Source organism: Suncus etruscus, chromosome 2, assembly GCF_024139225.1.
Source record: "Suncus etruscus isolate mSunEtr1 chromosome 2, mSunEtr1.pri.cur, whole genome shotgun sequence".
Lineage (NCBI taxonomy): Eukaryota > Metazoa > Chordata > Mammalia > Eulipotyphla > Soricidae > Suncus > Suncus etruscus.
Window position 1 is genome coordinate 53,609,227 of NC_064849.1, and position 22,825 is coordinate 53,632,051.

At 41.8% G+C, this 22,825-nt stretch overlaps 1 protein-coding gene and 1 long non-coding RNA gene across 2 annotated transcripts in view; one reads left to right on the plus strand and one right to left on the minus strand.

Moving 5' to 3' along the window:
- The window catches only part of LOC125999011 (uncharacterized), a 65,748-nt gene that overhangs the window by 2,733 nt on the left and 40,190 nt on the right, over nucleotides 1-22,825 (plus strand). The gene's annotated exons all lie outside the window — the stretch shown is intronic.
- On the minus strand, nucleotides 1,319-21,959 carry FAM177A1 (family with sequence similarity 177 member A1). Its single transcript, XM_049766987.1, has 5 exons — nucleotides 21,771-21,959; nucleotides 16,712-16,885; nucleotides 4,551-4,617; nucleotides 3,288-3,385; nucleotides 1,319-1,959 (listed from the first exon to the last, which is right to left on the minus strand). Exons 1-5 carry the CDS (start codon nucleotides 21,861-21,863, stop codon nucleotides 1,753-1,755), a joined length of 639 nt encoding a protein of 212 aa, XP_049622944.1. The 5' UTR covers nucleotides 21,864-21,959; the 3' UTR covers nucleotides 1,319-1,752.

Sequence of the window (22,825 nt, forward strand, 5' to 3'; positions counted from 1 at the left end):
TCTTTAGCTCCACAGAGCCCATAGATATGCTTGCCTTCACTGGGTAATTATGTATCTAAATTGCTACTATCTCAAATGAAGTTAGAAGATGTCTGGTTAAGACTATTTTAGAGCTAATGTAAACTTATTTATAGTGGCAGTTACTAAAAAGCTGAAGATTGATCCTTTAAGCTCTAAGTTTTATTTATATCCATCACAGAACAAGAATCTATTTCATGAATGCCATCTAACTGAATATCTTTAATAACTAATTCTCTTTCCTAAACTGCAAATTTCAGTTGCAGAACTTTAGTTAAACTTTATAAAGTTCATGTTCACAGACAATAGTTTTCCACAATGTACTTATGAAAATGTACTTATATTGTATGGTTACTGGAAGCTGTATTTTCTTCAAAGCGGAATATGTCCTTCCAATATGTCAATGTGCAGTTATATTCAGGACTGAAAACGTAATGCTATTTAGAAGGCTATAGAAAAAAAATAATTGGGGGGGGGTGATATCAGGGTTTGGGACCACACTCAGCTATGTTAAGGACTTGCTCCAGACTCTACTTAGGCTTCATTTTCAGTGATGCTCGTGTAACCATATGTGGTGCCAAGCATCTCTAAAGGCTAAGTTATGTATATGCACCCAATCCCTGTACTATGTCTCTAGCCCCTACAAATAGGATTTTTTTTTTGGTTTTTGGGTCACACCCGGCGGTGCTCAGGGGTTACTCCTGGCTGTCTGCTCAGAAATAACTCCTGGCAGGCACGGGGGACCATATGGGACACCGGGATTTGAACCAAACACCTTTGGTCCTGGATCGGCTGCTTGAAAGGCAAACACCGCTGTGCTATCTTTCCGGGCCCACAAATAGGATTTTTAAGATCAGCATTTCTGAAATACTCCATGGATTCTTACCCACTTGTAAATATAAATCAAACTCGTAAATATACCCTGTAAGGTTTAGAATATGAATACATTTAGGATTACAATTGTTACTTCAAATGATAGGTTGAGTTCCTTCTGCTAATACTATACTTTTTACAGTGTAAAGGATTGTCATCATCTTCCCACTAAGTTCATCTCCTTTCCTGCAACTATTTAGCCACAGAAAGCATTCAGCATAGAATGAGAACATATTCAGGATGCCATGTGAGTACTCATATCCTCAAATGCATGTAAATACGTTAATAAATCCACATCTTGTTTTTTAAACATTCAAAATTAGTACTTAATTTGATTAATTACTGAAACCCAACTAAATATTTGGTGTAATGGCCTCAGTCATCTTTTATATGTAGTTCTTTCTCAAGGAAAGCAAATTCATAGTACTTAAATTTTGCTCTTTTTATTGCACACACAGTAAACCATCTTTAGTATGAAGTGACTGGGAGATATATCAGTTTCAGTTAGCCTTAATCAGCAACATGGTTTAGTGTTTTCCTTTATAAGTACAAATAATACATACTTGATAATTTAGCTGTCTTTAATTGGCAGTTGGGGCTCTAAAATGTCCTTCATTTTTTAAAGGATCATTTAAAAACCAAAGCACTAATTTGAGACACAGTATAAAGCTACATAGTACAAAATCCAAATTTCATATTTAGCTTTTGCTAGAGAGTAAGAAGAAGAATTTTTTTCCCTTTTCAGATAACTTAATAATTTAAAATATAAATTACAGTATTAAGTCCTACTGAATAGAGAAATGTGAAAAGTTCCTGGTATAAACAACCCCTTAGTGTTTAAAGATTTATAGGCATCTCATTTTATGGTGGGACAGAGGCTGAATTTTGCTTGCTTTCCACAATTACTTCACAATCTCCCTCCATCTCAAAGTTAAGGTTCACAAACGAACTGGATACCACATTTTCTGGTTGATCTGTCTGCACGATGGTATCAGCCTGCAGTTTATTTTGTTGGAATTGTCTTTCTGCTTCTTCAGACATTCTGTTTTCTTCTTCTTCCTCTTCTTCCTTAAAAGAGGAAATAACAAGAATCGTCGAAGCATAAATGTCTAAAGGGAATAGTATTTATTCTCCTACTTTATACATTTTTAAAGAAAAATTCAAAGTCTGGGTCCAAGTCAGTGTGGTCTCTAAGCTGAGACATGTTTCCTTCTCTCTTGTTTCCAAACAGTATCTGAAAAGTACTGTATGACATCTTAAGAAAGGTAATCTTAAAATAACAGCTAAAGCTTAATTGATAAGTACTATATCTTTTTATATTAAACATAGCCTAAATGAAATATTAATGCTATACTATGTATAACTCCTAGGATGTTCTAGTAACTTAATGGTAATTACAGATTTTATAAGCAACTAATGTACAAATAATGTAACCCCTGCCCTCAACAAATTTACATTCTAGGAGAAAAGTTAAGGCATGAAAACATTAAAACAGAAAGGAGTAAGCTCTCTAGATATTAATAAAGAAATTATTTCTAGTACCAGGACGAATGCATGTGTGGAGAAGGTGGCACTATACTGACCCTGTATGGAGTAAAATAGGCAGAACAAGAATTTTTTTTCATATCCTTTGGTTCTTGAGATCATGCTGTTTTCTCATTAAAGCAAAATTAATTTCACCTGTTAGGACTTCGGTATATCTTAAGACAATTAATTACATTACGTGCCTCAGCTGGCACTTACACATTTCCAGTACTTCAGGGACTGACTGAACTCAGTGCCTCAAACATGAACAGCACGTGTCTCTGCCATCAAGCCACACTCCAGCCTTATAATTTTCTCTCTCTTTTTTTTTTTTGAGCCACACCCGGCGGTGCTCAGGGGTTACTCCTGGCTGTCTGCTCAGAAATAGCTCCTGGCAGGCACGGGGGACCATATGGGACACCGGGATTCGAACCAACCACCTTAGGTCCTGGATTGGCTGCTTGCAATGCAAACACCGCTGTGCTATCTCTCCGGGCCCCAGCCTTATAATTTTCTATTCAAATACATTGCACTTCTTCATCCAGTACATGCCACCAACTGAGATTAGGTCTTATCTTAAAATTGGAATAATAACCTAGAGAGGTGTGTGGAGATCAATAGAAGACCCACAAGACACTTCACACAACTCCAAGCATGATGAAATCTAGCTTAGTTTCATACATAACTTCTAGAGAAGTCTTAAAACTAAAAAATTCTGAAAATATATGCTAGCTTGATAAATGAATGACCCCAATACAATGCCTTGCACAAAGGAGTGGCCTATAATCAGAGGATACATGTGTTCAGTGTGCTGTCACCCATCAAGTCCAGAGCAACCTACAGAATCAAGAAAGTGTAAAAAGGAGACACACCTCCTTCTTCATCCGGTAATACTCATCAATGGCATACTGGTATTTTGGGGTGCTGATGCCCAAAACGGATGCAATCTTCTCTCCAAGAAAGTCACACACTAGAGATACAAAAATTAAGTGGCTTACACAATTTCAAAAATGTTGATTGAGCAGTTCCCATATGCAAGGTACTGTGGGGATATAAAAATCCAATTCTGTGCCCTCAGAGAGATCATGAATATACACTCAGTATTCCTCATTAGCATAACTTCCAATTTCCCCAGAAGCACTAGTGATTGTCTTTCTGGATTCCCAACAACACAACAATTAATCTGTGATATATTTGTTTCTCCAAGAAACATGCAAACTTTTAGCATCCTTAGAAGGCTGGGATATTCGTGTGCTGGAGGGACTAGCTTTTTGGCAGTACTGCCACATTCCTAGCACTGTAAAAGGTTAGACACCTTAGCTTAGAGCAGGGGTCTCAAACTCGCGGCCTGCAGCAGTTTGCGGCCCTCCGTACATCTTGTGGCCCTGCCCTAGAGAAATCTTTTTTTGTTTTGTTTTGTTTTAGTTGTTTGGGTCACATCCCCCTATGTTCAAGGCTTACTACTGACTTTGCACTCAAGGATCACCCCGACCTTGCCTCCTGTGGCCCCCAGGTAAATTGAGTTTGAGACCCCTGGCTTAGAGGACTTGCCTAAGGTAACAAAGCAAATCCAACTCTTGTGTTCTTTTTGTTACATCAGACACTGGTATAATGAGTACTTGGAAATGTCTGTGGAATTAATTTCTATTTAAAGCTAGCCTGAATATAATGCAGAAAGTGACAGGAATTATAAGTTAATAGTGGAAGAAGAAGAAAGCTTTATGCTTTAAAAACTATATATAAAGTTGGTGATTAAGTCATAGTTGATCATTTCCTTTATTTTCAAATATAACCTGAGGTCTTAGCTGAAATATGAATGAAATTTTAAAATATACATGAATTGTAACTCCAGGCTCAAAGTAACTAGACAGGATGAGAAAATCAATGGAGAAATGATGAAATGGAAAAATAGGTGTTAACAGAAAAGGTTCAAGAACAGGAAAATCCCATCTAATATTAATATTAATATAATCAGTTTTTGTTTCTGTAAAAAAGAAAAATAAAAGGCTGAAAATGTTAGAGAATGGTAGCTAGAGACTGATTAATTCTTATTTTGGAAACACCCACATTTAACTAGGTTCCTACTCCTGGAACATTTACAGCAGCTATATAATATTCAAACAAAAAAGCAATACCTGAGAGGGTTGATGTGGCAGCCCGAAGCATGTAAAACCATAAGTAGGGGCCCCAGGTAAGTTTTGTCTGCAACAAGAAGTCAGATTAGAAGGATTCATTCCTAAACTCATTTTACACATAGTCCAGTCTGAAGTAGTCAAATAGTTAGTGGGATATAAAACATTCTTGAAGGTAACACTAAAGAGACTATAATCCAAACTAAGAGAGATAAGAGATACAGCCAGGAATTAAGGCTTGCCTTGTAAATGTGGATGGCCCAATTTCAATTTCTGGCACTTCATGGTCCATCCCCTGCCCTCCTTCCCCACAAGCAATATCAGGAGAAACCCTCAGAGCAAAGAACTAGGAATAGCTTCTGAGAACCACCAAGTTTGGCTCAACTAATTAAAAGAACTTTATTCCCAATCTAAGGACAAAATCTGGGGTCTAACACATGGAAGCCTATATTCATTGCTCATAGCCCTGTTTCCAAAACAAAATTTTAAGTTATATATTTTTTGGAGGTGGGGACCCACACCCAGTGATGTTCAGGGATTACTCCTGGCTCTTCACTCAGAAATCACTCCTGGGGCCAGAGAGATAGCACATCGGTAGGGAATTTGCCTTGCACTCGGCTGAGCCAGGGAAGAATTGGGTTCGATTCCTGGCATCCCGTATGGTCCCCTGAGCCTGCCAGGAGCAGTTTCTGAGCACAGAGCCAGGAGTAACCCTGAGCACTGCTGGGTGTGGCCCAAAAACCAAAAACAAACAAACAAAAAAATCACTCCTGGCAGTGCTTGGGGTCCCATATAGGAGGCGAGAGATCGAACCCAAGCCAGCTGAGTGCAAGGCAAGCATCCTACCTACTGAATTATTTCTCTGGGCCTTCAATTTCTTTTTAAAGTTTTATAGGCAGAATTCTGTAAAGACATTCTATATTCACTCAATGCAGAAGCCACTTAAGGAGCTGGTAAATATCACACTGGATTTATTATGGGATAATAACTCAGAGTGTTCTTTCTCCATGTTTTAGGAGGGCGGTAGTTAGGGGGGATCCACACCTGGCAGTTCTCAGGGATTATTCCTGGTTCTGAGCTCAAGAATCACTGTTGGTGGGGCATGGGGTAACATTTGGAATACTGGGGAATAGAATCCAATCTGGCCATGTACAATCACTTCAGCTCCATTGCCCCTTTTATTTATTTACTTTTTTTCTTTCTTTCTTTTTTGGTTTTTGGGCCACACCTGGCGGTGCTCAGGGGTTACTCCAGGCTGTCTGCTCAGAAATAGCTCCTGGCAGGCACGGGGGACCATATGGGACACCGGGATTCGAACCAACCACCTTTGGTCCTGAATCGGCTGCTTGCAAGGCATACGCAGCTGTGCTAACTCTCCGGGCCCTTATTTATTTACTTGATTATTATTATTTTTTGGTCTTTGGGCCACACCCAGTGACGCTCATGGGTTACTCCTGACTATGCACTCAGAAATCACTCCTGGCTTGGGGGAATCATTGGGATGCCTGGGGATTGAAGTATGGTCTGTCCTGGATCAGACACATGCAAGGTAAATGCCCTACTGCTAATGTCATCGCTCTGATCCCCTTTTATCTATATTTTAATAGGAGGCATGACTAGCAGTGCTTGAGGAAGGCCATACAATGTCAGTGATCAAATTCAAGGCTTTGCACATGTTAAGCGTGTACTCTATTTATAAAATGCAATATAGAGCCTAAAATAAATTAAGTACAATAATAATTGTTTCTATCTTAGTTCTGTGGAAGGGGAAAAAGGTAAACTTGTTCATCATCTTGTTAGTTAAAATATATCAAAGGTCATAAAAGCATCAAACTCTTTGAGTGGGTGAACTGAAATGTTCTCTTCAAGATATTTAAAGGTTATCAGTTTCAGTTATTTCATTTTTCTCTTGGTTTAAAGGTTTCTTTGTTTTTTCAAATGGTGATTTTGGCGGTCAAATCAAGCTTTGACACACAATATAAGCTCTACCACTAAGATACAGCCACATGCTCCACAGGAGAATTTTGTTTGTCTGGTTGGTTTGGGGCCAACATTGCTCAAGGTCTACTTTTGGCTCTATACTTAGGTAGAGTGGAGATTATTCCCAGGAACTACATGCTGCTTTAGAGCAAATAGAGGTCTTCAAATATGCACTTCGTATGCACTCAGTCCATAAGAGGTACTTCTAACACCAGGTTTTCATAGTGAGTTATGAGTTATTCATTCAAGTTAATTTTAAAAACATCGGAAGTTTTCCTACAAAAGCTAGGTATAATTTTTATAAATGTCCAAGAATACCAAAACATTCAATTAATAAAATACTGTTATGTTTCTGAGTCACTGGATCATGTCTATCTGCTGTAGCTTCTAAATTCAAGGCAGAAAATACTGTTATTTTCCGGCATATAAGATGACTGGGAGTATAAGGTGACCCCCTACTTTCCCTGTTAAAATATAGGGTGTAGGTAAGACTACCTCTCTTTTAATGCACACCAAATGGAAATTAAGAAAATAAGAAAAAGGGGCCAGAGAGATAGCATGAAGGTAAGGCATTTGCCTTGCATGCAGAAGTATGGTGGCTTGAATTCCAGCTTCCCATATGTCCCCTGAACCTTCCAGGAGCAATTTCTGAGGTAGAGCCAGGAGTAACCCCTGAGCGCTGCCGGGAGTAACTCAAAAACAAAAACAAACAAACAAACAAAAACTAAGAGAAATAGATTAGAACCCTCTAAGGTTCTAAGGTTAACAGTATATGTTTAATAAAGCTAGACTTTAGAGTGCCAACAATCATTTTACATTTGTCATTTGTAGTGAGCAACTGTGATTTTTTTTAAATTGTGATCTCCATTAAAAGCAGGGAGATGGGGCTCCTCCAAGAGCAGCTGGCTGGGGTGCAATAATAGGACAGCTAGAGGGATAGAGCTAGAGCACCTCCTCTGTATCCCATAAAAGCATAACAGAGGACTGAGCACCAGAAAGCTGCATACCCAGGAGCTGGATGAGATGCAGTAACTCAGCTCCTCTGTGTGCCCTGAAAGATTAATCAGGACAAGCAGAGTACTAAGTGATGATGTCTGGCAGCTGGATGGGATGCAGCGATAAGAGGGGGGCAGATCACTCATCCCTGAAGCTGGAGTAAGTTTCAGCATGCCATATACTGGAATATAAGATGGTCCCCAACCTTTAAGAAGTTTTTCATGGGTTAAAAAGTCATCCTATACACCAGAAAATACGGTATTATGTGGAGATGAGGATTATTTCAGGGGTTCTGTTTAAGATAAACTGAGCAGGAACCTGGAGGAACTGTATAGCAAGTAGGGTGCTTGCCTTGCAATTACTGGCATTCTGTATGATCCCTCAAGCACTGCCAGGAGTGACTCCTAAGTGCAGAGCCAGGAAGAGCCCCTAAGCATCAACAGGTGTGACCAAAAAATGAGCACAAAAAGAGCACTGAGCATAGTATTTACCTTATGATTTTTTACAGTAAATAGAGTAGTGTAGAATAAAAGAAATGGAACCAGTTTCTATTACTAATGAATGACAAAACTAAGAAATTCTTTAGAAAAAAACTAGGCATGCTTTTAGAAAAAGAAAAGCATTGATTTCTCAATGGACCAATTCTCTTGGGCTTGTTTCTCAGACAAAATAATTCTGTGACTAACAAAGCTAAGGAGCTAGATAACATCTGGCACTGTCACAGTCATAGAAAATGAATATAGTTGTTTCTTTACCTAACATTGTGGAATAAAAAAGTCAAGTGGCTCTCAAGAGCCTTCACTGCAATTCTGCCTAAATGTCAGTATCATTACCACCCCATTGTTGGAACAAAATGGGACAAGAGCTTGGTCTATCAAGTAAGACTCAAAGAAATTCTAGTTTATGGTACAAAGTGAAGTTGACATTTTTTTTCCAAAAAATGTTAAGTAGCTACCTCATCCAAAAGTCCAACCCCCCTTTTTGGTTTTTGGGCCATACCAAGAGGCACTCAGATGTTTCTCCTGATTCTGCGCTCAGAAAAATCACTCCTGGTAAGCTCAGGGGACCACATGGTATGCCAGGGATTGAACCCAGGTCAGTTGCATTCACCCTACCCCACTGTACTATTACTCTGCTGCCGCCATTTCTTTATTAATAGAAAACTATTAAGACCTATTATTTCTTAATTTTGTTTTTAAATATTTTAGAACACTTAGAAAATGGAGCAAAGTATTTTAAAAAATTTGTCACCAATTCTTCAACAACTCAATTATATTTTCCCAATCTCATAGCATTTGGGGGTCTGGAGTGATTGCATAGTGGGTAGGGAATTTGCCTTGCATGCAGCTAACCTGGGTCATATTTTTAGCCAAACTTGACATTACAGGTTGAGGGAAATTGCTGCATTGAGCACCCAGAATCCCAATATAACATTGGAATAGAGGCAACAAATAAAAAACATCTACAGGGTTTGGAATACATATGAAATACTATTCAGCTGTAAGAAAAAATGAAGGCATACAATCTGCTGCTACATGGATGAACCTAGAGAAGTATAAAGGAATATAGTAGGGGAATAATAAATGACCCAAAATGACAGAAACAGAGTATGAAAACTGGTTTTCAGAAGAAGCTTGCTACTAGAGGCCAGGGAATGGGAGGGGAAATAGGTATGGGAAGGGTACAATCTGATATTGATGGAGTTCACTGGAGAAGAATGGAATACTGAAAGGAGGTATAAAGTGCCAGAGAGGCAGGCTCAGGGCAGGAGGGAAACTGGGGACATTGAAGGAAAGTGGACACCAGTGAAAGGATGGTTGTTGGAACATTATACTCCTGAAGCTGAATTACTCTAACTTTGTAATTAACAGTGATTCAGTTAAAAACAAGTAACAGAACTTGAAATAACTTCAACAACAACAACAACAACAAAAACAAACAAACAAAAAAAAAAAACCTAAAACCTTCTTCAAACATACATGGAGCAAAACTTAGTTGTTTTTGTTATTATTTTTTTTATATCACTGAGCCTTATTTAAAAGTTAAAACTTAAGTTTTGTAACAGTAGCTGATTACAATAAGTTCAAGTTAGAAAAAACAAGCTTCTGACTTTTGCAGGGGGCCACTTGACAATACTGAGGAGTTACTTATTACTCAGGTCACTTTTGGTGGTACTTGGAGGACCAGTTATATGTGGGGATTGAACCTGGGCAGCCTCTGTACAAAACATGTGCTCCAATTTATTTAACTATCATTCTGGCCCCTGAGTGTATGGCTTCTTATGAAAGAAATGTAAAGGTTCCTTAACCATCTAAGGACTGTTATTCTGGGCTTACAACTTCAAGTAAATTTGGAGTTGGAGAGCTAGCACAGAGATTAAGATGTATGCCCTGAATGCAGCGGCTGACTCCTGGTTAATACCAAGCCCTGCTGGGGTAAATGGAAAAATGCCCACCATTGCAGGGCCCAAACAGCACAGCATCTTTGGATTCCTGCATTTGGTCCCACCAAAAGAATAAAAAATATATATGTTATATTTATATTTATGTTTATATATATATATATTGGTATTGGTTTTGGGGGCACACCCAGTGATAGTCAAGGGTTACTCCTTGCTATGCACTCAGAAATTGCTTCTGGCTTAGGGGACCATATGGGACGTCGGGGGATTGAACCAAGGTCTGTCCTAGGTTAGCATGTGCAAGGCAAACGCCCTACCGTCTGTGCCACTGCTCTGGCCCCCAAGAATAAATATATCCTAATGGAAATATTTTATATACAAAATAAAGATTTCTATGATGGATATGAACTTCAAACAAAAAAAAATGTGAGGAGCTCTAATTAACCTTCTCCTCCCCAGTGAAACAAAAGAAAATTTAAAAAAAGTCCTTAATTAACATCTTTGGAATTGGTCCCAAGATCAGCTAACAAATTAAGAAACATCCATTCAAAATATATGAGAATTTTGTTCCACTTCCCTCTCAAGGCCTTTCCAGTAAAGTACAGTGAAAACAACCCTAAACTGGTCCAGCACAGCACACACAGGTTTCCCCCAGCTTCTATTCATAGAACTTCTCCCAGGGAAGAGGAGGAAGATAGAAATTTCTCAATCAGCCCAAAAGTACCTATTTCTGAGACTCAATTCCAGGTGAGTATAGTCAGGCCCCATTCATGAAACACAAGCTTTACTTAGGTAAGCTGCCTCTGAGAATACTGGCACTGACCAGTCTCACCCTTTTGAAAGGCAGTAGTTCCATGTCAGAAGAGGCAAGCCAAGAAGATTATTGCAGACTAGTACTTTCACTCCACCAAGTGCTCAGCTCCTTAAGGAAGGCTGTCACTCAGGCAGAAGTGCATGATCTTCCTCCCTCCACCTTCAGAGTTCTAACAAGAAACTGGCCAGGATAAAAAGCAAGCCAGAAGGGCCCGGAGAGATAGCACAGCGGCGTTTGCCTTGCAAGCAGCCGATCCAGGACCAAAGGTGGTTGGTTCGAATCCGGTGTCCCATATGGTCCCCCGTGCCTGCCAGGAGCTATTTCTGAGCAGACAGCCAGGAGTAACCCCTGAGCAATGCCAGGTGTGGCCCAAAAAACAAAACAAAACAAAAAAAAAAAAAAAAAAAAAAAAAGCAAGCCAGAAAACAGGAAACCTCAGAACTCTTTGAGATTAAATTCCATCTTCAATCGAGCTGGAAAAGTTCATGGCTATGAGTGCTCTCCAAAAGAAAGGAATCATTGGTGATTAAATATATTTATATTTAGTTATGTAGACCCAATAGTCCCTCTCCTAGTTATACAAAATAAAAAGAAATTGATATATCCAGGGGCCGGAGAGATAGCATGGAGGTAAGGCGTTTGCCTTTCATGCAGGAGGTCATCGGTTCGAATCCCGGCGCCCCATATGGTCCCCCGTGCCTGCCAGGAGCAATTTCTGAGCCTGGAGCCAGGAATAACCCCTGAGCACTGCCGGGTGTGACCCAAAAACCACAAAAAAAAAAAAAAAAAAAAAAAAGAAATTGATATATCCACACAAAAACATAGAACGGTTCAAAGCAGCATTATTCATAACAACCAAAAGGCAAAATTAATCCAAGCCCAGGAACTTATATGAAATATATTTAAAAAGGAATGAGGTTATGATTCATGATGAGCATTCAAAATATTATGCTAAGTGAAAGAAACTAGTCACAAAAGATTGTATTATGTGAGTTCATTCACGTGAAATGTCCAAAATTGGGGAAAAAAACATACAGAATATACGTTAGTGGTAGACAGTAGCTGGTGAGATGGAGGAGAAGGATTAATTATTATAATCTTGGAGGGGAGCAAACAGGGGCGTGAGTAATGAACCAAGAACTTAGGACCTACAAGACAAGTGTACTACTGCCAAGTATAACCCCAGTTTAGGGAGAATCAATTAAAGGGTACTGGGATTATTCTTTTTGGCATATAACACAAACTTAAATTGACTGGATGATTGTGCATCTATCAGTGAATATATATTTTGTTTTGTTTTTGTTTTTGGGTCACACTCGGCAGCACTCAGGGGTCACTCCTGGCTCCAGGCTCAGAAATCACTCCTGGCAGGCTCAGGGGACCATATCGGATACCGGGATTCGAACCACCGTCCTTCTGGATGCAAGGCAATGCCTTACCTCCATGCTATCTCTCCAGCCCCTATCAGTGAATATATTAAACATTTGATTGTAAACTTTAAATTGGTAAAATGCATGTTATATTTACTGTGTCTCAATAAAATCTGATTTTAAAAAAAGTAAATCTGGCCTGGAAAGGTGGCTTAGTTGTAAAGCATATGCTTAAAAAATATCATTGGGGGCCCGGAAAGATAGCACAGCGGTGCTTGCCTTGCAAGCAGCCGATCCAGGACCAAAGGTGGTTGGTTCAAATCCTGGTGTCCCATATGGTCCCCTGTGCCTGCCAGGAGCTATTTCTGAGCAGACAGCCAGGAGTAACCCCTGAGTATATGTATATATATTTTTTTTTTGGGGGGGGGGGAAAGTAAGAAGATACATACGCTTTATGGTTAGTTTCTATGTACTGTGGGCAGATTTTGAGATAATGGCATTTACCAATCACATATATATATGCATGTATACATATACACATTAATATAGACAAAAACCACTTCAAAGTAACTTAAGAATTATTCTAATAATTCTACAGTATTATGCACATATTTGGACTTGCCAACAATACATTGTATAATCCTTTAACATCTTTCTTTTCCTTTTCTTTTTTATTGTGACTGAAGTTCATTACACAGAATTATTTACAGTACATAGTGACAATGAATGAAGGGCTTTCCCACCACCAATGTTGTCCTCCCTCCACTCCTGTTCCCAGCTTGTCTCCCACATATCCCTCCTTTACCCCCCAGAATCCTAGTGTAACTGGTCTCCACCTTACAGCTTGTTATAGGTTGGGTATCTATTCTGTTTGGTGTTCCAGTCTGGTCATTTTTTATTTACACTACATGTTCATATGACTGGTCCTGGTATCATTCTTTTCCCCCCTCAATTTATGAGGCTGAATGATTCAAGTTATGCTATTCTGTTGGAGATAAAAAGGTTAAGGAAAAGAGAAGAAAAAATTTGGTATCGACTACTAAAATAGAAAGAAAAAAAAATCACCGAATAATACCCAGAAAAGTGAAAAAGAAAGAAAAAAGAGAAGTGAAATAATATCAAAAAACAAACAAAAAAAAAATAAAGCAAAACAAAACCAGAAAAAGTGGTGCAGTGGCAGGGCTTGGTGTTACCCCACCACTTTTTTTTTTGTATAGGCACAGTAAGTATTGGGGAAGGAAGGAAATTCCCGTGGCCTAAGAGATTCAGGGTTTCTCCACTCTTGAAGCATATTGTCATGGGAACAACCACTGGCTTCATACCTTCTCATTGCCATATCCCAGGGTTGTTCTTTTTTTTTTTGTGGTGTGAAGAACCTTTCCTCTCGGTTGTGGATGAGAAAATAAGGCCACTGTAGCAAGCAATCTTGGTATTTGCGCAGGTTCTAGGACAAGGCCTAGGATAATCTTTAAGGTTCTAGAGGTACTGTTCCAACATTGTTGTTGTGTTCAGTCTTCTGTAACACTTGCTCCCTGTTTTCGTTCAGTCCCTAAGCAGAAATCTAGGAAATTATGGTTCCGAAGGTTCTGCTCAGTCTCTGTTGTCAGAATTGGGCCTCTGCACTAAGAAATCTTGATTTTTGTAAGAGTCCTGGGCTATAGCCTAGGGTAGGGTTTTTCTTAATGGTCTCAAGGTACATTCTGCCCAGTCACAGTTGTCAAAGTCAGTTTTCTGTAGTTAGCGCTCTTATTTTTCATAGTTCAAAGGACGATACATCTTCTGATTTCTACTTAGTGTTAGGTGATGTGATAGGACCTCCTGGTCTTAGGTCAAGTTGTTATTTCCTCGCTGTCCTCGTTGTCATATTAACACTGGCACAAGTGTATCTCCCAACGGAGCTTAGTTCCTGGTGTTGTTGTGGGAGGTTGTTTCAATTCTACGTCTGGGATCTGGGATTTGACAATGAACTAACACTGTCCAATCTCGTGGAGACTGAGTTGTATGCACATGACATATGTCCAGTATGGGAGGCACCCTTGTATAAAAAGTGTGAGTTCTTATCCTTAGAAGATAAGATCTTGTGTCTGAGTCCATGATTTCCCCTTATTTACTGTGCCTAATCAAAAACATATGGTGTCCTTTTGTATTGCTGGTGCTATTCCAGGTAAGGATGACAGGCTACACGTACAGTATCTGTAGTGTGGTCTGAGCTTTTGTCCCAGGCAAGACGTTTAACATCTTTCAATAGTAGAGAATCTAAATCTTATTTTTATTCAAAAAACAAAATTTATTTAAATCCAAATGAGTGTTTTATTTGTTTTGAGGACACACTCAACTGTGCTCAGGGCTTACTCCTGGCTCTGCATTCAGAAATGATCCTTGGAGGCTCAAGGGACCATATCCAGGATGCCAGATATTGAAACCAAGTAGGCCAGATGCCAGATAAACACCTTACCCTATACTATCTCTCTGAAACCCAAATTCCATTCTCATCACTGCACAGGGATTACTCTTGTTACTCTTGTCTCTGTACTCAAGGATATACTCTTGGTGGGCTCAAAGACTATATGGGGTGCCATGGATCAAACTCAGATTGGCCTAGAATAAGATAAATGCCCTACCTGTTGTACTATCACTCCAGTCCCTCTCAAATTTGACTTTTAAAATTAATAAGAACACTTAAAAAATAAAATATAGGGGCCGGGAAGGTGGCGCTAGAGGTAAGGTGTCTGCCTTACAAGTGCTAGCCAAGGAACGGACCGCAGTTCGATCCCCCGGTGTCCCATATGGTCCCCCCAAGCCAGGGGCGATTTCTGAGCGCATAGCCAGGAGTAACCCCTGAGTGTCAAACGGGTGTGGCCCAAAAAACCAAAAAAAATAAAATAAAATAAAAAAAAAAAATATAAATGAATAATTCTCTAGTCTGATGCTTTGCTTTATTTTATTCACCAGTTTTCAGTCCAGTAAACACAGTATGTATTAGTGTAGTAATACACAGTATAAGTAATAGTTTACTGCCTGTTTGTCCACTAACTATATAATTACATAAAAGTATAATGCCCATTGCTGTAGGACCAGCAGTAAACAGAACCTATTAGAAAGTCAGTAAATACTTGATCATCTACACTCTCATGATGACAACTCAGAAGGGAAATGCTTCTTTTCTTTTTTTTTAAAAAATAATACTGAAAACTGAACCAAGGGCCTTAGTCATGCAACTCAGAAGGGAAATGCTTCTTTTCTTTTTTTAAAAATAATACTAGAAACTAAACCAAGGGCCTTAGTCATGCAAAGCAAGCACTAAAATTCCTCTTTGTAGAAATATATAGCTAGTGTGATGATAGCTTTATAGTTATATCTTGCAAAATTTACAATCCATTAGTATTATAGTTTTAGGGTCACACCCAGAGGTGCTCAAAATTTACTCCCGGTTCTATAATCAGGGATCACTCCTGGCAGGAATCAGAGTACCAGGGGTCAAATCCAGGATAGCTGCATGTAAGGCAAGGCATCTCCAGCCCGAATTTATAAATTTTAACTTTAGCTGCAAGATTCATAAAGAACCCTTCCTCCTATTTTTCTGATCACAATTTGATATATTATTAGATTAATTATAAAATTAACTCCTCACTTTGAAGCTTAAACAATTATGGTAGCTCTTTAAATCAAAGAAATTAGAAACTTGGTACTCTATTTACTAAGATAAAACTTTGTGTATTATTACCATTCTGGGGTTACACCCAGTGGTGTCAGGCACTATTTCTGGCTCTGTACTTTGGGGTCATTCTTGGCATCCTCAGGTGCCTGGGATTCAAACTAGTGTTAGTAGGTTACAAGGTGAGAGCCTTAATCCCTAAACTAGCTCAATAGAGATGATTTATACCTCAAAAGGTCCCTTGCAGGGGTCTCAAACTCAATTTACCTTGGGGCCGCAAGAGGCAAAGTCGGGGTGATCCTTGAGTGCAAAGTCAGTAGTAAACCTTGAACAAAGGGGCCGGGTAGGTGGCGCTGGAGGTAAGGTGTCTGCCTTGCAAGCGCTAGCCAAGGAAGGACCGCGGTTCGATCCCCCGGCGTCCCATATGGTCCCCCCCAAGCCAGGGGCGATTTCTGAGCACATAGCCAGGAGTAACCCCTGAGCATCAAACGGGTGTGGCCCAAAAACCAAAAAAAAAAAAAAAAAAAAAAAAAACCTTGAACATTGGGGGGTGTGACCCAAACAACTAAAACAAAACAAAGATTCCTCTAGGGCAGGGCCACAAAACGTTGTAGGGAGGACCGTTTGCGGCCCGTGGGCCTCGTGTTTGAGACTCCTGAATTAGTGGTTAAGGGGAAGCAAAAAAAGGGCCAAAGCAGTGGCGCAAGCAGTAGCTCAAGCAGTAGGGCCTTTGCCTTGCATGTGCTGACCTAGGACAGACTGCAGTTCTATTCCCAGGCATCCCATATGATCCCCAAGCCAGGGGTGATTTCTGAGCGCATAACCAGGAGTAACCACTGAGCATCACCCAGTGTGGCCCAAAAACCAAAAAAAAACAAGAAAAAAAAAAAGAAAAAAAAATACAGAAAACAGACCCAATAGAAAAAGGATAATCAGTATCAAACCTACCGGATCAATAGTAGGCAAAACATCTTTCTTCTCCAGACCATCAACTTCATCTTCATCTGTACTATATTCTTCCATTGTTTCACCACTAACAAAGTGGATCACTCTCCTTGGGACTTTCTTCTTTTTTCCTATGATTCCCAGTTCTACATTTTCAAAGCCTCTTTCATTACTCATCTAATGTAATAAAAAAAATTCTATGTAAGTTTCAAGTGAGAGAAATATATGTGCATTTTTTTGTTCTGTTCCTTCTTTATTACTCTGGTACTCATCTCACAGACCATTTTCTCTATCCTGAAACAAGATACAAAAAACCCAATCATATCACTTCACAATATGTGCATTTTATACACATATAGTTTAATTAATAAAGCAAATAATCTGCATGCTTTCCACCAAAGTTAAGAAACAAAACTTGGGGCTTTTCATGCAGAAGGACAGTGGTTCAAATCCCGGCATCCCATATGGTCCCCTGAGCCTGCCAGGAGCAATTTCTGAGCGTACAGCCAGGAGTAACCCCTGAGAACTGCTGGGTGTGACTCAAAAATCAAAAAAAAAAAAAAAAAGAAAGAAAGAAATCACTCCTGGCAGGCTCGGGGAACTATACGGGGTGCTGGGATTCGAACCACCGTCCTTCTGCATGCAAGGCAAACGACTTGCCTCCATGCCATCTCTCCGGCCCACCAAAATATATCTTAATATCAGGAATAAAGGCTAGGTGTCAATGAGTTTTTGGAAGTGGGGGTTGCCAAGGTTTTGGGTAAAATCCAGCGTTGCTAGGGCTGACTCTTGTCTCTATACTCAAGAATCCCTCGTACCAGTGCCGGGGGAACCATATGTGGTACTAAGGGAAAGCAAATGTGGTACAAGATATCAAATCTGGGTCAGTCATGTGCAAGACAAGTGATTCTGATCTTTTTACTATCTCTCTAGTTTTTCAGTGCACATCTTATTACATTGTATGGTTCACTGGACAATAAATCTGTATATCATTTTCCTCAAGACCATGAAAATTTCCTTTTTATTTACTTTATAGTATCTTCTTTGAAGCCTATACTGTATTTGTAATTTATTGTGCATCGCTGAAAGGTAGAAGGTAGTTTTACCCTTGATAGCTACATCCTTCAGCTTATAGTTTCTGGCACAACTTAAGTGCTTTTTATTTTTTGTTTTAGTACCATACCAAGCAATGGTCATAGTATAGCTCTCTACTCAAGAATTACTTATCCATGTTCATATGAATTACCATATGAACCATACCATATCCATATGAATTACCAGGGGTTGAAGCCAGGTCTCCATGTATAATGTAAATGTCCTTCCTCCCCACTGTACTCTCTCTCCAGCCCCAATTTAAGAGTTTTTTAATAGATGTGCTAAAGAAATAATACTGAAATTTTAACTCTCTTCACTAAATTGAAACTGAGATCCTGTTCACAGCCTGGCAAAGCCACTGGATCAAATGTCACGATTAGGTACTAGATGGCCTGATTTGAGGCCCAGTTCTGAACAGAGTCCTGTCTCTTGTTAATCCTTACTTCCTATGGCACCTGGGATTTCTCTGTTCTGACTACTGGTAAAATAACACAGATAAATGACCTCGATGGAGGATATTTCTATGACTTTTTGCCTTTATTTGAGTGTAGCCTTCATTATTTAAAAATAAAAAAAAAAAATCTTTTTGGTTTTTGGGCCACACCTGGTGATACTCAGGGATTACTCCTGGCTATGTGCTCAGATGTCACCCCTGGCTTGGGGGACCATATGAGACGCCAGGGGATTGAACCGCAATCCATCCGAGGTCAGCCACGTGCAAGGCAAACGCCCTACCGCTGCGCCACCACTCCAGCCCCTATTTAAATATTACTTTAACAGCATATAAAAGGCTAATGATCTATATAGCAGTCATAAAACTCAACAGTCAAAATTGACTTAATCTGGGGCTGGAACAATAGCACAGCAGTAGGGCATTTGCTTTGCATGCAGCCAACCCAGGAAGGACCCAGGTTTGATTCCTGGCATCCCATATGCCCCTGATCCTGTCAGGGGCAATTTCTGAGCGCAGAGCCAGGAGTAACCTGAGTGTTGCCAGATGTGGTCTTCCCAAAAAATAACAAAAAAAAGTGGTGAGATGAAAAGACATTTTCCCAAAGAAGACATATAGATGACCAACAGGTATATGAATTAGTGCTCATTGTCACTCACAATTAGAAAAATGCAAATAAAAACGACTATGAGGTATCATCAGTAAGAATGGCACATTTCTCAAAGTCTGGAAACAACGTTGGTAGGACTGTAGTGAGAAAGGAACTCTCATTCACTATTGGTCTGGTTCAGCATCTATGGAAAGCAATATGCAGCTATATTTTTTTAAAAAGGTACCAGAACTACCATACAATCCAAGATATATCACATCTTGGCATCTATCCCCAAAACTCAAAAAAAAAAACAAAACATTAATTTGAAAGATTTATGCACACATATTCATTGCTGCACTTGGTATAATAGTCAAGATATGGAAACAACCCAAATGCAAACTGCAGGTAAATGTATCAAGAAATTTTAAGTTTACTGGGTTAAAGCAAAAGTACAGCAGGTAGGATGCTTTCCTCGCATATGACTAACCCTGGCTAGGTTCAATCTCCAGCATCCCATAAGGTCCCTCAAGAACCACTAGGATTATGCTAAGTGAATTATGCTAAGTAAAGTCAGAGGAGAGAAATAAATACAGAATTCTCTCTCTTGTGTGTGGAATTTAAAGTAGCAACAAAGGTCCAAAGGCAACATATTGGGAGGACTAATCCACACAATTGAGTTTGTGGAGGTTTAGGAGAAGGGTTCTTAGGAGGGTGTGTGTGTGATGGATGTGGCGCTAGAATTATGTGCATGAGAAACCATTGTTATTAGTAGCAGAATCTCAATTTTTTTTTCAAATATTTTTTTAAATTGGGTCACACCTAGTGATGCTCAGGGATTACTCCTGAATCTGTGCTCAGGGATCACTTCTGATGGAGTTTTGGGACCATATGGGATACAGGGAATTGAACCTAGGTTAGCCTGAGCTAGCAAGGAAAGTGCTCTATACACTATATTACTGCTCTGGCCCCACATATTATTTTTTAAACCAAGAATAGAAAAATAACACTGCATTACTAAAGCAAAACAGAGCCTCCTCAAACAACATTTGCTAAGCCAACAAATGGCTTTCATTATACCCAAAACAAGAGAAAAAAAAATTATGCGCTCAGTTACAAAAAATTTAAGTAGGAAACACATCAAGCATTATAGGCTTAAAAATCAGTCCATTGGGGCCGGGCGGTGGCGCTAGAGGCAAGGTGCCTGCCTTGCCTGTGCTAGCCTTGGACAGACGCGGTTCGATCCCCCCCCCCCCCCCCCCCCCCCCCCCGGGCCAGGAGCAACTTCTGAGCGCATAGCCAGGAGTAACCCTTGAGCGTCACCGGGTGTGGCCCAAAACAAACAAACAAAAAAAATCAGTCCATTGAAAGTATAGCTATCAACAACAGATCTCAACAGAAAATGAAAAGTGATTCCCTAATAAATTGGTGGCTCCTGAATTTCTTCTGGCAGGTTTTCCTTCTCCTTAAGTGGGAGAGAAAACAAAATCAAAAACAAAAAATTCAAGATAGGAGCCAGAGACAAATGCAGTGGTCAAAGCATGGTTTGCATTTGGCCACCTAAAGATCATCTCCGGCATAACAGGGTCTCCTATCCCAAAATTGCTGGGTGTGGCCCTGTATGCAACTGTGTGAACATCACAGGAGTGACCTGAGCAGTACTGAATCTTCCACAGCAAAATAAACCTTGGGCCTACATCTGCTATATTCACACTCTGGCACTCTTTCCTGGTTATCTGTGGCCAGGAGGAAATACCTTAACACAGGCCAGGCAGATGACTCAAAAGGCTGAAGTACACTCCTTAAATGCAGGAATTCCAGCGCACCTATGGACTGTTCACGGTGACAGGAAGTAGTCCCAGAGATAAGCAGGAAGGAGACCCTGAGCATGGTGGCAACGTGGGACTCAACATCGCCCAGAAAAATCAACCCCCCCCCAAAAAAAAACCTTAATTCGAACTAATCAGTGGTCAAAATTGCACATTTCTGAACTGGCTGAAGTTAAAGCAATAGGTATACTCCACCAAAGATCCTAATAAACATATCATGACAAGACTATCAAATCCCAAATAATACAGTGACCAACAGCCACAGCTGATCAACAGTTCATCTGGAATCTATTTTGTTATTTTGCTAATAATCATGGTTCCTTCATGCACAAATGTACAGTCGGTGTACATTTCCAAATTTCAGAAGGCTGTGCCGAAAACATTTCATCGGTACCTTTCCAATCAACTACCTGTTGGATTAAAAAAATAGTTTTTCATCAATTGCGGTAGTTAAAACATCAAGATCAAAGCCACGGCTTCTTGTTCTCGGTCCCTACAGTCATCAGAAAAGGTGTCTGCTGGGGCGCGGCGCAAAGTGCCTCTGTAAGTGAGTGGACAGAGCTGGGCTGTGTGTGTGTCTGTGAGCGCCAAGCTCCGGGCTGGGAGCTGGACCAGCCTCCACCCGCAGAAGCCGAGCGTGAGTGCGGGCGACGAAGCCCTTCTGGGGCGACGCTCGGACCCAAGTGCAGAGAAGCAGCCGAAGAGCAGGCGCCGGGTCCCGGGGCGCGGCCACGAGGGCCGGGAAGAGAGGGCTCAGGGCGAGGCCACCGGGCTCCAGGGCCCCTCCGGAACGCCTCTCGCGGCCTCGGTCCTGCTGGGGCGAGGGGGGAGAAGCCCGGCAGGCCCGGAGTCCCGGGCGGGGACAGGTGGGGCTCGCAGGCGTCTTCGGAGGGGCCGCGCGGACACACGCCCAGCCAGGCGCGTCCGGGCCGGGCTAGGGTCCCAGGAGGAGCCCCGGGGTCTGTGTGCGGCTGGCAGGCAGACAGGCCGGCGGGCTCCGAGGGCCGCGAGCAGAACCGCACCGGGAAGCCGTCCGTCCGGGCTCCGGCAGCCCCGCAGCGGCCTCCCGCCGACCGACCGACCTACCGGCCGACCCACCTGCCGGGCCGAGTCCCTGAAGGCCGCGGCCGCCTCTCCCGGCGCGGTGTCTCCGGCTCCCGCTTCGGCACGCGCCACCCGCTCCGGGTCCATCGTCGCGGGGCCGCCGGCACTGGGAGAGAGGACGTCACGGCCGAGAAGCCCGCGACATCCTCCGCCTCCCGCCCAGCGCGCTCGAGGCCACGCTCCGCGCCGGAGCGAGACGAGAGGAGGAAGAAGCCGGAGCGCTCACTCACCCTGGCGCCCGCCCAGCCACCGGGAGTGGGGAGGGAGGGGCGAGGGCGGACCAAGGGGCGGGGCCAGACGGAAGGGGCGGGGCCAGCCCGCGTCGCGCCCGGCCCGAGGGAGGCGCGACCACACCTGTCGCGGGCGGGGCGGGGCGTCGGGGCGGGACTTCCGGCCCCGCCTCCGCCCCAGCGCAGAGCCGTCGTGGGTGACGTCATATTGACAGCACCTGGACCCCGCGCCGCCGACCACCCGGGTTCGATCCTCGTCGTTCCAGCACTGCCGGGTGTGACCCAAAAACCCAATAGAAAATAAAATGCGTTGCTGAAACCGATGCATTGTTCTACCTAAGATGGGTAAGCCTAGCCCAAGCGAAGAGTTCTCTAAGGTGAACTTGGCCTGTTTGCTTTGACTTCATCTGCGAGTTCATGGTGACTGTAGGTTAAGTGACAACTCAGGTGGAAAGGCAGCAGCAGGCTTCCAGTTGTATAAAGCTGAGGAACATTCTATTATGTTTCAAGATGTGTGAGCTTCTCCGCCCCTTCCCCAAACTTCTTTTTTTCCTCAATGTTTGACCCACTTTTTTTTGGTTTGGGAGCCACAGCCGGCGGCGCTCAGAGGTTCCACCTGGCAGACTCGGGGGCCATTTGGGACCCGGAGATCGAACCCGGGTCGGCCGCGTGCAAGGCAAACGTCCTACCGGCTGGACTATTGCTTCGGCCCCTTTAACCCAGTTTGAGCCATAAGTGCATGGCAGGAGAGTACAGGAGTAAAGGTGCTTGCCTTGCAAGATGCCGGAGCACAAGCGGGGTTGTAACTACAACTACTAC

What these genes read in the sequence shown, in the direction of transcription:
- FAM177A1 (XM_049766987.1), bottom strand. Translation starts at nt 21,863, where the DNA reads ATGGACCCGGAGCGGGTGGCGCGTGCCGAAGCGGGAGCCGGAGACACC. An exon ending in TGCCACATCAACCCTCTCAG is followed by an intron (nt 3,386 to 4,550) that starts GTATTGCTTTTT and finishes TTGTATCTCTAG; the next exon opens with TGTGTGACTTTCTTGGAGAG. An exon ending in ATTACCGGATGAAGAAGGAG is followed by an intron (nt 1,960 to 3,287) that starts GTGTGTCTCCTT and finishes TCCTCTTTTAAG; the next exon opens with GAAGAAGAGGAAGAAGAAGA.